Raw genomic sequence first — 13,986 nt, 5'->3', positions numbered from 1 at the left:
GATGAGCATGAATGAACATGTCAGGAGCCAACATCACCAGGAGTCACAGGCAGAACTAGAGCTGCACATGTGCATGGCTCGCTGATGCCGCACAGACATTCCTGAGCCAGGGGCCCTGCGTCTGACCTGCACGACACTAGCTCTCCTCGCCCACCCTTCGCCAGGAAGCTGGGTAACAACTCCGTGCTCCTTAAAGGACCCCAATTGTTTTGACTTAACCCACAGAAGGCTCAAAGCAGGAGGACCCTGGAAAACCATGGAAACAGAAAGCATTCCCTTCAATTACATTATTCTGTTGGTTTCATCCAAAAGAGGGGACACACCAAATTGCCCTGAGGTTGCTCAGCAGACATCTAGGGACGTGACGGAGTGCCTCCACCCTCTGGCCTGGGAGGGGCCATGACACAGACGCTGCGAGAGACCAAGACCTGTCCCTGGATGGACCCTCCAATTCACGAGGGAAAAACTCTACCCTCCTCTGGGGACAAGGATCAGATTCAGGACAGCCCACACCTCAGGAAGCAAACTGGGGGTGGAGGATGGAGAACAAAGGAAACAGTGTTGGCTCTTCTGGAAACAGCTGTAGAGTAATAAAAAGAAGTCTTAGTGTCAGGAGACTCCTTCCCAGGAGGAAAGCCCAAGCACCAGGAAGGGAGCCCCCAGCACCAACGAGGTCTCCCAGACATCACGTACTCGGCGGCAAACTTGTCCAGCCTCTTGAACAGCTCGTTCTTCATCTGCAGATTCTCTACGATGGCCTCCACCACCAAGTCTGTGCTGTGGACCACAGATGCTGCATCCGTGCTGGTCGATATGCTGCTCAGGGTCTTCGCCACAAACTCATCAGCGCCCTAATGCCGTGGGGGAAGCAGAAGAGAATGGTCACTGGGTTCGCTGGAAAATGGTCAATGTGCCGCAGAGGGGGCAAGCGGGAGGGCGAGGACAGGGCAGGACACCCCAGACAACCTGAACGCGCCCTGGAATCCCGAGAAATAAACTCTCTACGTCTCTTCTTAGGGTAGATGGCATCTCAATGTGCTTCTGGACCCTAGGGCAAGAATCAGCCTGTGAACGATCCCAAGTGCTGGTCAGCACACTGTCGTGTGCCAGTCATAACCTTTCAAACTCTTAGCCGGCTCTGCTCAGGTTACTAAGCTGTTTGTTCACAGCGTCGGTGTTGGCCTGTTCTATCTGCTCTGTGTCAACAGACAGCCATGTACTGTTCCATGACAGTACAGACTTCTTGGAAGCCTGTGATCTGTCTTCCAGAAAAGGGTAAAAGTGGCTCTCAGCCCCATCTGTGAGTCTGAGAGGTGGTGCTGACTATTCCCCTCTAGCAGGAGGCAGGGAAGAGCTGCCAGACTGAGCAGTTGTTTACCAACCAACAGTCACCCATCATGTGCCGGCAACTGGTAGTTCAAGAGCACAGGCCAGATACAGCCTCTGCCCTAGAAGAGCGTACAGTCCTGTCTTTTCCTCATTTGTACCTCCAGGTTTCCACAAATAGATCTCAATCAAGGCAGAGACAAGTGGTCCCCTTATTAGCTGCTATTTTACTTCAAGATATAATTTGCCCATGAGGATTCAAAACGGTCCAGAAAAGGCATCCAAGATCATCAAAGAATAAATAATTCTCAGAGCTGTTCCAATGGTATGTGGCAGCCTGGGTGGGAGGGCAGTTGATGGGAAAGTAGACACATGTGTATGTGTGGCTGAGTCCCTTCGCTGCCCACCACAAACTATCACAACATTGTTAATCGGCTATATTACAATTTAAGATAAAAAGTTAAAAAGAAACTATCAGAGCTGATCAATAGAAATGTAATGCAAGATGGTAGCTGATTTTAAATTTCTATCAGCTGCATTTTAACACGTGAAAACAGGTAAAATTAATTTTATTTAACCCTAAGATATCTAAGCTACTATCATTTCAACATGTAATCAATATAGAGATGTCTTGTGTTCTTTTTCTACTCAGTCTTTGAAATCTGATGTCTATCTTACAATGCACCTTGGTTTGGACTAGCCACAGTTAAAGTGCTCAACAGCCACCTGTAGCCAGTGGCGACTGTCCTTATCAGCGGAGAGCTAGGTGAATACAGTTTATGTCAACTCAGTAAGCGGAAGCTGACCCTTCAGGCATGTCCCTGGCAGAGGCGGGAAACACCAGGAGACCAGACTCCTGAGGAGTGGCAGTCAGGAGCGAAGCACCTTGAGAACGGATGCCACCTTCTTACCCCCAGGGTGGGGCCCAGAGCCTCGGCCCAAAGAGGGACAACTGGCAGAAGTGTGCGGGGTAAAAAGTGCAGGTCATCTGGATCTGCGCACTCTGTCCTTGCTACCCCTTGGCCCTCTTCAAATCCCGCCTGACCAGACCCTCGTCATAACATGCTCCTCTCTATCGCGACCAGTGAGGACATGTGAAGGAGAGCTTAACCTGCTGTGATACATATTGCTCAGATTTCTTTAGGGAGAACATAAAATGATCTCCTCCCCTGCTCCTCTGATTTTTAAAAGATGACTAGATTTTAAGAAGATGCAAACCCAAATCACAATGAGATACCACTTTATACCCCCTATGATGGCTGTTACAAAAATAACAATAATAATTGTAGGCCATGACGTGGAGAAATTGGAACCTCCTTGTACATTACTTGTAGGAATGTAAAATGGTCCAGCCATTGAGGATGACAGTTTGGCAGTTCCCCAAAAAGCTAAACCTAGGATTGCTGTATGACCCAGTGATTGCACTGCTAGGCATATACGTGAAAGAACTAAAAAGAGGAGCCTGAACAGACAGTACACTCATGGTCACTAGGGCACTATTCACAATAGCCAAAAGGTGAAAAGAACCAACAATATGGCTATTTACGTCTCCTGTTCTGTTATCCCGTGGAATATTCCCGTGGAATATTTAGTGATTATGTTATTATGCTGGCCTAAAGTTAGGCCTGTTTTATTGGCCTCAAGTTTCAATTCAAACATTTAAAAAGCAAACAAAGGCCAGAACCCTCTCACAAATGTGAAGTGGTCAGAGAACTGGTCTTGAAGATAATGATGACAAGAAATCACCTTGGGGTTTTCTGCAAACTTCTTCTTGGCCACTTTCCGAAGACTTTCCTCAATTCCCTTTCTAGATTTTTCCAGGATGTCCTCTGTTTGGTCCACCAACACTACTGTGTGGCCAGTTGCTGCAGCAACCTAGAACAAAACAAAAACCAAAAAAAAGCAAGAAAAAATAAAAATTAAAAAAATTAGTAGATAGGAATTCTCTGCAGTCCAGTGGTCAGGACTTGGCACTCTCACGGCTAGGGCCTGGGTTCAGTTCCTAGTTGGGGAACTAAGATCCTGCAAGCCGCTCAGCGCCAAACAAACAAATAAAACCCAGTAGAGTTGCATATTCTACATGAACTCCAGCACTATTCTACTCAAAATACCACATAAACATAACAATAAGCCAACAGAAATTAAACACACACCTCTCCTCAGGCACTGCTTTAAATCCTTAACATGGATGACAGTTCTCAAAATAACCTTACAAGAAGATCAAGAGATGAGCCCACAGTTACACAACTGGTGTCTGGAAAGGGACATGTGGAGAGGGTTCATGTCTGCACAGTTTAGGCACACACTCACACCTGCTTTCCTTCCCAGAGTCTGAAATTCTGGCACTGGCCAGGCAGAGGGTGCCTGTGAGACCAGCCCCAGTAAAAACTCTTGGCTCTGCATCTCTAGTGAGCTGAAGGGAGGTATGATGGCCACCGGTGGGGTACTCTGTCCACCACGGGGCAAGCAGAGGTGCTGGCTCGGGGACCTTCCGTTTTTGTCTCCGCTCCTCTGTGTGGCGGACCCTCTGGAAAAACACAAGTGATTTTCACCCTCCTCTTAACCTCTGCCTAGCTCATCCTTTGAATAGGCCAAACAGGATTCCTCAGATTCCTCCCTGCCCAGTCCCAATACACTTTCCCTCACTTCCACTTCCAGCATCACTCAGCATTTTTTCCCCTCAGGGGTTTGGGGAGGAAGATTCAAGCACTTTTGGAACAAGCGAAGAAGCTGAAGGCAACAGAGACACAGAAAGACAGCAGAGGTACTTCGCTGGTGATTCAGCGGCTAGGACTCTGTGCTTCCACTGCAGGAGGCACATGTTCGATCCCAGGTTTGGGAACTAAGATCTCAGAAGCTGCAGCGAGTGGCCAAAGAAATAAAAAGACAAAGTTAAAGCAGTGTCCTTTTGTTTTGAAACTTTAAAATCCCAATGAGAAAATACGGGAGGAAAAAAAAAAAAACACTCAACAATACAAAGCTCCGTATGTCAGACGTCAAAGAAAATAAAAGCCACATGGTGAAGAACTCTGTCAGGAATCAGGTCTCAGAAGGCTGGGTACACCTTCTGTACCCAAAAGGAGTACACCTGGAAGATGCCATTCTGCCAAGGAATAAGGCATTAGCCTTAAGGAGGTGGAGCGGAGCCAGCGAGGTAGGGGGGATCACGCCATCTCCCTAGAAAGCCACTTGCAGAGTTACTGTAATCGTGTGTGACTGTGACAGTCACAGGGCGTCTTTGGTTATGCTGCAGATAAGTTATGATGCCATCCCCTTAAAATTACTTTTTAAAAAAACTGCAAACAGAACCAATCCAAGAGATGAAGCAACCCTCAAAAATTCAAGTGAAGCAAGACAGACTTACAAGAACACTAAAATTCAACTGGGAAAATCCATGGCCAAGAAGTATTTTCAGCCTAAATGAGGACTTATCCAAAGTCCTCTGATAAACACCCCCAGCTCCCCCACCCCCACTCCCGCCCATAAGGAGACACTGGGCAATTCAGTCCTCGCTTTTCTTCATCCCGCGTCTGCATGGGCACACTGGAGATGATACAGTATGCAGACACCAGCCAAACTCAGCTATTAAATCAAAGCCCTCTACGCAATATTCTGGAAGAACAAAGTGCACATCAAATGATCCATGTCAAAGTTACTGTGTGTGCAAAATGTCTGTTTACTTTCCCATATCAGGGGCCAAGTGTCAGAAAGGTAGCAGACAGACCTTCCCAATGCACCACTGATCACATCTCACTCTGCAAAACGTCCCTCAGCGCACAGTGCCTCATCGGTCTTTAAAGAGGCTGCTCTTGTAGGAACTTAGCTTAACTGTTTTCCCTAACTCAATTGCCTCGAACATTTTCTACAATTGTGGGATCTTTAAAATGCCTAGACTAGTATTTCTGGAAAATTCTGAAAGAGATGGGAATACCAGACTACCTGACCTGCCTCTTGAGAAACCTGTATGTAGGTCAGGAAGCAACAGTTAGAACTGGACATGGAACAACAGACTGGTTCCAAATAGGAAAAGGAGTACGTCAAAGCTGTATACTGTCACCCTGCTTACTTAACTTATATGCAGAGTACGTCATGAGAAACGCTGGGCCGGAAGAAGCACAAGCGGGAATCAAGATTGCTGGGAGAAATATCAATAACCTCAGATATGCAGATGATACCACCCTTAAGGCAGAAAGTGAAGAGGAACTAAAAAGCCTCTTGATGAAAGTGAAAGTGGAGAGTGAAAAAGCTGGCTTAAAACTCAACATTCAGAAAACAAAGATCATGGCATCTGGTCCCATCACTTCATGGGAAATAGATGGGGAAACAGTGGAAACAGTGTCAGACTTTATCTTTTTGGGCTCCAAAATCACTGCAGATGGTGACTGCAGCCATGAAATTAAAAGACACTTACTCCTTGGAAGAAAAGTTATGACCAACCTAGATAGCATATTGAAAAGCAGAGACATTACTTTGCCAACAAAGGTTCATCTAGTCAAGGCTATGGTTTTTCCAGTGGTCATGTATGGATGCGAGAGTTGGACTATGAAGAAACCTGAGCGCCAAAGAATTGATGCTTTTGAACTGTGGTGTTGGAGAAGACTCTTGAGAGTCCCTTGGACTGCAAGGAGATCCAACCAGTCCATTCTAAAGGAGATCAGCCCTGGGTATTCTTTGGAAGGAATGATACTAAAGCTGAAACTCCAGTACTTTGGCCACCTCATGCGAAGAGCTGACTCATTGGAAAAGACTCTTATGCTGGGAGGGATTGGGGGCAGGAGGAGAAGGGGACGACAGAGGATGAGATGGCTGGGTGGCATCACCAACTCGATGGACGTGAGTTTGAATGAACTCCAGGAGATGGTGATGGACAGGGAGGCCTGGCGTGCTGCGATTCATGGGGTCGCAAAGAGTCAGACACGACTGAGCGACTGAACTGAACTGAACTGAGAAAGCAATAATTGTATACTCTAAATGGTTATCCCTTTAAACACTTTCTACTTCAGCTTTCCTTATCTTGGTTTACTCATAAAGCTTCAATAAAATACAAAGGACATCTTACAGTATTGCTATTCCATGGGCAGAAAAAGATATTCTAGTTTAAACCCAAAGTAGACATGGCTAGTGGGGAATTTCCTGGAAGTCTAGCAGTTAGGACTCTGGGCAGATTTCACGGCCATGGCCTTTGTTCAAAGCCTGGTCAGGGAACTAAGATCTCACAAGCTTGCACGGCATGGCCAAACAAACTACACCACCACCACCCCACCCAAAGGGGATACAATTAAGACTGAATGGAGAAAATATAGGTGAAAAAGATACAATTCTCGAAATATTATCCATTTTATGATGAAGTTCTTGGTTGCATAGCAATAAACTACCATTTCAGCACAACTTCAAGCAATTTCAATGAAAGCAGTATTTTCATTCTACCCACCTGTAGACAGCAACCCAATCCAACCTAAAGAACTTCCCTTAGAATCATTTGTTTGCAGACATACCCAAGAGACACAAGGTTGGCAACATCTTGAGGGTAACTTCCTGTCTATTCATCTTCACAAACCCAGTGCCTGGTCCATGGTGGTGAGAGAGTAATAGGCAGGAAGACCAGGGGTCTCCAAACAGAGGAAATAGGCTGCAAGTGTCAGACATTTTTTTCTCTCTCTCTTAACCAGTAGGAGGAAACAAACAAGTGTTAGATTTTCTTCCCCTTCTCTACACAAATTTTAAAAGAGGGTTCTTCTGGGTTGCCATGACAACACATGGTTCTACCTGCACTTAACTTCTCAAACCTTGAGCTAACCAATGCGTTTTTCCTATGGAAATATTTGTCTTAAGCTATGTTAATGAACTATGTATTTACCATTGCCTAATGGCCCCAGACAACCCACCTTCTGCCAATGTTATGCCAAAACGCATGTTGTGGGTGAGGGGCTTGGTGACAGTCTCTGAGTTTTGAGATGTTTCCTTTCTCCAATTAGCAGACTGCTAGTAGCTATATAACATCCAGCTAAAGACTAGCAGAGGGGCACTCTTTCAGCCCCCTTCTGATGTCTACGTCAGAAGCTTTCTATATCTCTTTTATACTTTAATAAAACTTTATTACACAAAAGCTCTGAGCAATCAAGCCTCGTCACTGGCCCTGGATAGAATTATTCTCCTCCAGAGGCCAAGAATCCCAGTGTCTTTCATGGCTCAACAACAACCTTTCAGCGGGCACTCAATGTATATTTGCTGAATAAGTAAATGAACAAACAAACCACAGGTAGCCCACTGCCTGGTATGTATTAGATACCTGACAACATTTCCTGGGATGAGTCCAATGTTCTGATTTTATTCATCTACTCCAAGTGGGGCTGGTATTCCTCCCTACTGTTATGGGCTATCGTCAAGATAGAGTGAGGATGCAGGCAGCCTGTCCCTTGTCCCCATGTAATCCATGTCAGACCTGAAAGGTACATGACTGCCTCCCAGACTGGCTCAATAAGCAGATGCAACCTTAAGCATGGCCAGTAGTTAGATCTTCACTCATAGCTTCAGCTACATGCTGGTTTGAAGGCTAAGGCCAGAAAAAACATAACAAGAAGTGCTGTGTTTTTCTTGGAAGCCAAGTAATTGTACTGGGATATACAAACAATCTGGACAGTGGGGAAGCTTTCAAGTAGTTTGGGTGAAAAAAATGCAGATTATTTCAAAATGCTTTGCACCAAATGACTGAGGGCCACACAAAAGCTTTGGCTTCTCTGAGGTGAGCACTCTTGCCCCACCACCCCAACACCTGAGCTCCCCTGGAAACACCCTTACCGCAGCATGCTGGGCACAGCTCTGCATTCATTCCTGTCACTACTGCTCCCTCCTCTTGACTCAACAACCATGCAGGGCCTGTTCCTGGCCCCGGGACAAGGTGATGAACAAAACAAATCCCCTGCTCTCAGAGAGCTTCCACTCCTCATAAATCATCCTATTTGGTCTTCATAATAGCCTTTGGGGGAGACACTGTAAACAAAGTCTAGACGTGAGGGGCTTTGGAGCTAGGCCTGCCCATATCCTGAGCTCACATGCTGGCTGTTGACCCTGCAAGGCGTGGCTGGGTCCGAGGGGAACAGTCTGAAACAGCTCTGAACTGGGCTAGAGCCAGACTCTGGAGCCTGTCTACCAACTATGAGACAGAAAAATTCCTTAACTCTCAAAGGCTGTCTCCTCATGTAAATTGGAGCAGAAGAGTTGCTGAGAGGATCAAAAGAGTTAATACATGTTGAGAGGATTAAAAGAGTTAACACAGTAGAATTGCTGAGAGGATTAAGAGTTAAAGAACATGTGATATGCTAGGCACCCAGAACAGTGCCCAGTATATCACAACAGCTTCATGATTTTATTCTAGGCAGGCCCCTTCTTCCTTCTGTAAGGGTCCAAGGCTTAATCATAGATCCAAGTACTGCCTCTAAAGGAAAATATTTTACTTTGCCTTTAAAATTACATCTTCTCACAACTTGCCCCCTTTCTGGTTTTCATTGCCCCTTTTCAGGTTTTCTCTTCTGTGTCCTTGCATTTTTACAAACAGGTTAGGAACCCTTTTCCTTTAAAAAGCAGGGGGAACACCCACAAATTTCCTTAGCCACCTGAAGCTGACCTTTGCTTCACTACAAAAGCCCTTCAACCGCCAGGGGACACAGCTGTACGAGCACCAGCACTGCTGAAAGCAAGAAGGCATTAAAGGCCTTCCAGGCGCTAAAGCCAGCGCCTGTTCTTTGGCCTCATCTACTTTCCCACAGCCCCACTCGCTGCCAGCTAAGCCTTCCTTTTTGAAATTCTCCCATTTCTTATCTCTATCTGTTCCTTTTAGCCATATTAATTCTCTCAATCTTCTCAAAGGTATCTTTCAAGGTTCTGCCTTCAGTATTCTTCTCTGTCTTTACATCTTTTCTTTCTGGAACCTTAATCATTCTCATAATTCCAGCTAGGTGTGACACCAGCACATTCTGTCCTAAGCTAGTCTATGCCATGTGCGTGCATGCTAGGTCGCTTCAGTCGTGTCCAACTCTGTGACCCCATGGACTGCAGCCCGCCAGGCTCCACTGTCCATGGTATTCTCCAGGCGAGCATACTGAAGTGGGTTACCAGGCCCTCCTCCAGGCGATCCTCCCGACCCAGGGATTGAACCTGTGTCTCTTGGGTCTCCTACATTGGCAGGTAGGCTCGTTACCACTGAGCCACCTGGGAAGCCTGCAGTCAATGCCTTGTGACCCTAAAACCGGTTCTCTTGGCCTCCATTAATGTTGCCACTATCCTGAGGGTCACAAGAGTTGCTGGACAACACTTTTTTCTTAGCCTCGGCCCTAATTACATCCAAAGAAGTTCTATCCATCATTTAAGGCCCCTTTCAAAAGCTACCCTCCCCAAATGAATGTGCTTTTTCTTGTTTTAAACCTTAGAGCTAGATTTTTACTGCTGTTACTAGGCTGCCTGACACCAGTCAAAGGTGCCACGCGGCCTCTGCTCTTAGATCTGAATGCCTTAGTGGCGACACTGATCTGGTCCTTGTGTCCCCTGCCACTCATCACCTGTACGTGGTCTTGTCCGGTAACTCACTGCTCACCACCAGGTGCCGAGAGCAGGGTGACCCAAGCCTGTGCCCTCCCCCAGCCCCATCACAATGCTCCTTGGGCTGCTTCCCGGCTCCACAACCCGGCCCTGAGGTTCCCTCCCTCAGGAAGCGCCTCCACCTCCCTGATGCCAGCCCTCTCTCCCTCGGAGAACGCTCTCTCAACCTCTAGCACAGGTAGTCGCTCCTTTGTGCTCTACTGACTTACAGATATAGCAGGTCCTTCCTGCAGGACCCTAAACATAGGGAAAAAAACAGTGTGGAGCTGGTGAGAGTCACAGCTACCAATGATCACTCAGTTATGTTAACAGCAGCCCAAACCCCAGGACATGAATATAAGAGAGAAATAAAAAACAAATGGTTGTAAGCGATTTCAAGTTGTAAAAAACCTCACGAATTTTAGAATAAAGGTCATAAACCAATGACGATGTAGGAGAAATTCCATATGTGAAAGATAAATTAGACATGGAAAAATTAACTAACACCAGCTTTTGATGATGAACTCAAAATACTGAATAATAGCTAGAGACCTTTTCAAAAGACCTGCCACATCGTCTACTTCTTCAGAATCCGAAGTAGCTGTGACCACAAAGCCAAACATAGGGTAGTTCTGTCATACTCTGAACTTCAGTCCAACCAAAATTTCCAGTAAACGCAAATTTCATACACATATATGTAGTGCAGTTACATACATACGCCTTTTTTTAAACACATACTTTTTAATGTCCCTTTTTCCTTACCTAAGAAGATATATCCCATATATCTATAACATCATATTTTAAGTGTGTAAAGGCCGTATCTTAAGGTAAGGTATTTAACCCACTAAAACCTTCATCTGTGTCAGGTGGCATCCCAGATATGGCAAGCAGGGCATCTGTGCCTTCATGACGTTAGCTGTTCACACTTGTGCCTCTTCTGGATGGTGAGCAATTCAAGGGCAGCAACCACATACTACCTCTCACCCACCTCAATGTCTGGCACAAAGGCACACTTAATCTTCATGAAAAGAATGGGTGAATAATAGGTCTAGTTTTTAAAAGCTTCAGTTTGTGAACTATCTTAGGAATAAGTTCTCAAGAAACCATGACTGGTTTTGCTACTAGAAACTCTTTATAACAAATTTTACATAATCAAGTTATTAATAGAATTATGAAAAATCACACATATAAAAGGATAGACAGAAAAAAAAAAGAATAACTGGATTCTTTAGTCAATTACCAGATTAAAAAAAAATACCACAAAAATCTCTCTATTATTTTGGTGGGCAGATCAACCATTCTCTGGCACTGGTGGTGGAGATGCCAGGCAAAGGGGAACTAGAGGGCAACTGCCACGTAATATGACCACCTCTGTACTTTCAAAACTGGACTGATGCTTAATTTCCTCCAGCATGTCAATGTGTCCTGTACCATTTATCAAAAGGGCTGTGGGCAAAGAGACATGCAGACCCTGTGTGTGTCCGTCCATCTGTGAGGGACACATGGCAGCCAGGGCAGGGACGGCGGCAGACACACAACACAGGCTTCCCTCCAGTGTAGCTTTCTTCTCTATCACAGCAAGGAGAGGGTGAGAGGCACCTTAGTTTCTCAACTACTGCAAGGTGAGAGAGAGGGAAAATTATTTACTGTTCAGCTTTATTAGCTACAGATAATCCAGATCATCAATTACTACAGCAGGAGAATCAGTGCAACCGTTTTCAGGCTTTTTAGCCATGAAATTATTCCTCCTAAGAATGTATACAGAAGAGCAATACATAAAGCATAGGTCAGGAGAGAGGGGTTTGGGAACCACCAAGGAACCGCACTGAACTCCTAACCCTAAAGTCCATCAGAGTATAGTGTCAAAAACCTCTGATCTGTAAAGTAATTAGCCTCCAATTAAAATTCAAAAAAAAACACCCTCTGATCTATTCAGACCTACTATGATGGCTATTATTTTAAAAAAAGAAACAAAAACAAAAAACATAAAATAAGTGTTAGCAAAGATATGGAGAGACTGGAACTCCTGCACACTGCTGATGCAGTCCCTGTGGAATATGCTATAAGAGTTCCTCCAAACACTAAAAATAATGACCATATTATCCAGGAATTCCACTTCTGGATATATATCCAAAAGGACTCTAACACAGACTTAGAAGCAACACTCTCACATAGCTGCAGACCATGTTCATGGCAGCATCCCCAATAACCAAAAGGTGGGAGCAGCCCGAGTGTCCACTGATGGGTGAACGGGCAGACAGTGTGCTACAGACATGCAACGGAATATGACTCCACTAAAAATATCCCGATGCAGTATTATTCCTCAAACAGGAAAGACATTCTGACACATGCTACAACACAGACAAACCTTTAAGGTTTTTAGATGAAATAAAGCAGTCACAAAAGGACAAATACTGAATGATTTCTCTCATACGAAGAATCTAGAACAGTCGGATTCATAGAGACTGAAAGTAGGATGGCCACCAGAGGCTGGGGGAGGAGAGATGGGCGATTATTATTTAATGGGCATGTACTTAAATGCCACTGAACTGTACAGTTTTTTATGTGCATATTTTCAGTTTTATTAGATAAATGCCAAAGCATTTCCCAAACAGTTACACTAATCTATTGATACATTCCCACCAACAACAGGAAACATGAACTTCCTGTTTCTCCATATCCTTACCAACACTTTATCAGATTTTTCTAATTTTTCCAAGCTGATGTGTGTTATAGTATTTATTTGTAGTTTTTATTTTTTTTTAATTTGTTTATTTTAATTGTAGGCTAATTACTTTACAACACTGTAGTGGTTTTGTCATACGTTGACATGAATCAGCCACGGGTGTACACGTTCCCCATCCTGAACCCCCCTCCCAACTCCCTCCCCATCCCATCCCTCTGGGTCATCCCAGTGCACCAGCCCCGAGCACCCTGTCTCATGCCTCAAACCTGGACTGACGATCTGTTTCACATGTGATAATATACATGTTTCAGTGCTATTCTCTCAGATCATCCCACCCTCGCCCTCTCCCACAGAGTCCAAAAGACTGTTCAATACATCTGTGTCTCTTTTGCTGTCTCACATATAGGGTTATCGTTACCATCTTTCTAAATTCCATATATATGCATTAGTATCCTGTATTGGTGTTTTTCTTTCTGGCTTACTTCACTCTGTACAATAGGCTCCAGTTTCATCCACCTCATTAGAACTGATTCAAATGTATTCTTTTTAATGGTTGAGTAATACTCCATTGTGTATATGTACTACAGCTTTCTTATCCATTCATCTGCTGATGGACATCTAGGTTGCTTCCATGTCCTGGCTATTATAAACAGTGCTGCAATGAACATTGGGGTACATGTGTCTCCTTCAATTCCGGTTTCCTCAGTGTGTATGCCCAGCAGTGGGATTGCTGGGTCGTATGGCAGTTCTATTTCCAGTTGTTTAAGGAATCTCCACACTGTTCTCCATAGAGGCTGTACTAGTTTGCATTCCCACCAACAGTGTATCCACACCCTTTCCAGCATTGATTGCTTATAGGTTTTTGGAGAGCAGCCATTTTGCCTGGCGTGAGATGGTACTTTATTGTGGTTTTGATTTGCATTTCTCTGAGAATGAGTGATGTTGAACATCTTTTCATGTGTTTGTTAGCCATCTGTATGTCTTCTTTGGAGAAATGTCTATTTAGTGAACTGTACATTTTTCAAGTAAGTTTTACTTTATGTATTTTTTTTTTACCACATACAACACACAAAAACCTTTAATTCAACATACCTTCATTTTACTGAGAAAAGCCACAGCAACTAAAGCAAAAATATTATTCACCTAAGATCACATATCTATCCAAAAGATAATTCTGTAAAAGGTACTTCTGTCTATATTACTAACTAAGCTTTTCAATGGCTCCTGGTGATCACAAAATAAAAGCTCCTACACATGGCACGCAAGGCCCTCCAGGAAAGGGAGCCACCTCCTCTCCAGACACACTGCTCACTGTTGCCAGAGACTGCCACAAGGCGTGTAGGTGCCTACAGCTGCTATCGCCTCTCACCTCCAGGCCTCTGTACTGTCCAACCTTCTCC

At 44.7% G+C, this 13,986-nt stretch overlaps 1 protein-coding gene across 1 annotated transcript in view; it reads right to left on the bottom strand.

Annotated features, from left to right (window-relative positions):
* HADH (hydroxyacyl-CoA dehydrogenase) overlaps positions 1-13,986 on the bottom strand; it is a 43,900-nt gene that overhangs the window by 19,333 nt on the left and 10,581 nt on the right. The window contains exons 2-3 of the mRNA XM_086407008.1: positions 3,073-3,201; positions 694-851 (exon numbers count right to left, since the gene is read on the bottom strand). Coding sequence (XP_086263134.1) covers positions 694-851; positions 3,073-3,201 — 287 coding nt within the window. The remainder of the gene's footprint in view (positions 1-693; positions 852-3,072; positions 3,202-13,986) is intronic.

Source organism: Bos grunniens, chromosome 6, assembly GCF_055505025.1.
Source record: "Bos grunniens cultivar Pamir isolate PY7600 chromosome 6, Bosgru_T2T1.0, whole genome shotgun sequence".
Classification (NCBI taxonomy): domain Eukaryota; kingdom Metazoa; phylum Chordata; class Mammalia; order Artiodactyla; family Bovidae; genus Bos; species Bos grunniens.
This window is presented reverse-complemented; position numbering and strand designations above follow the sequence as displayed.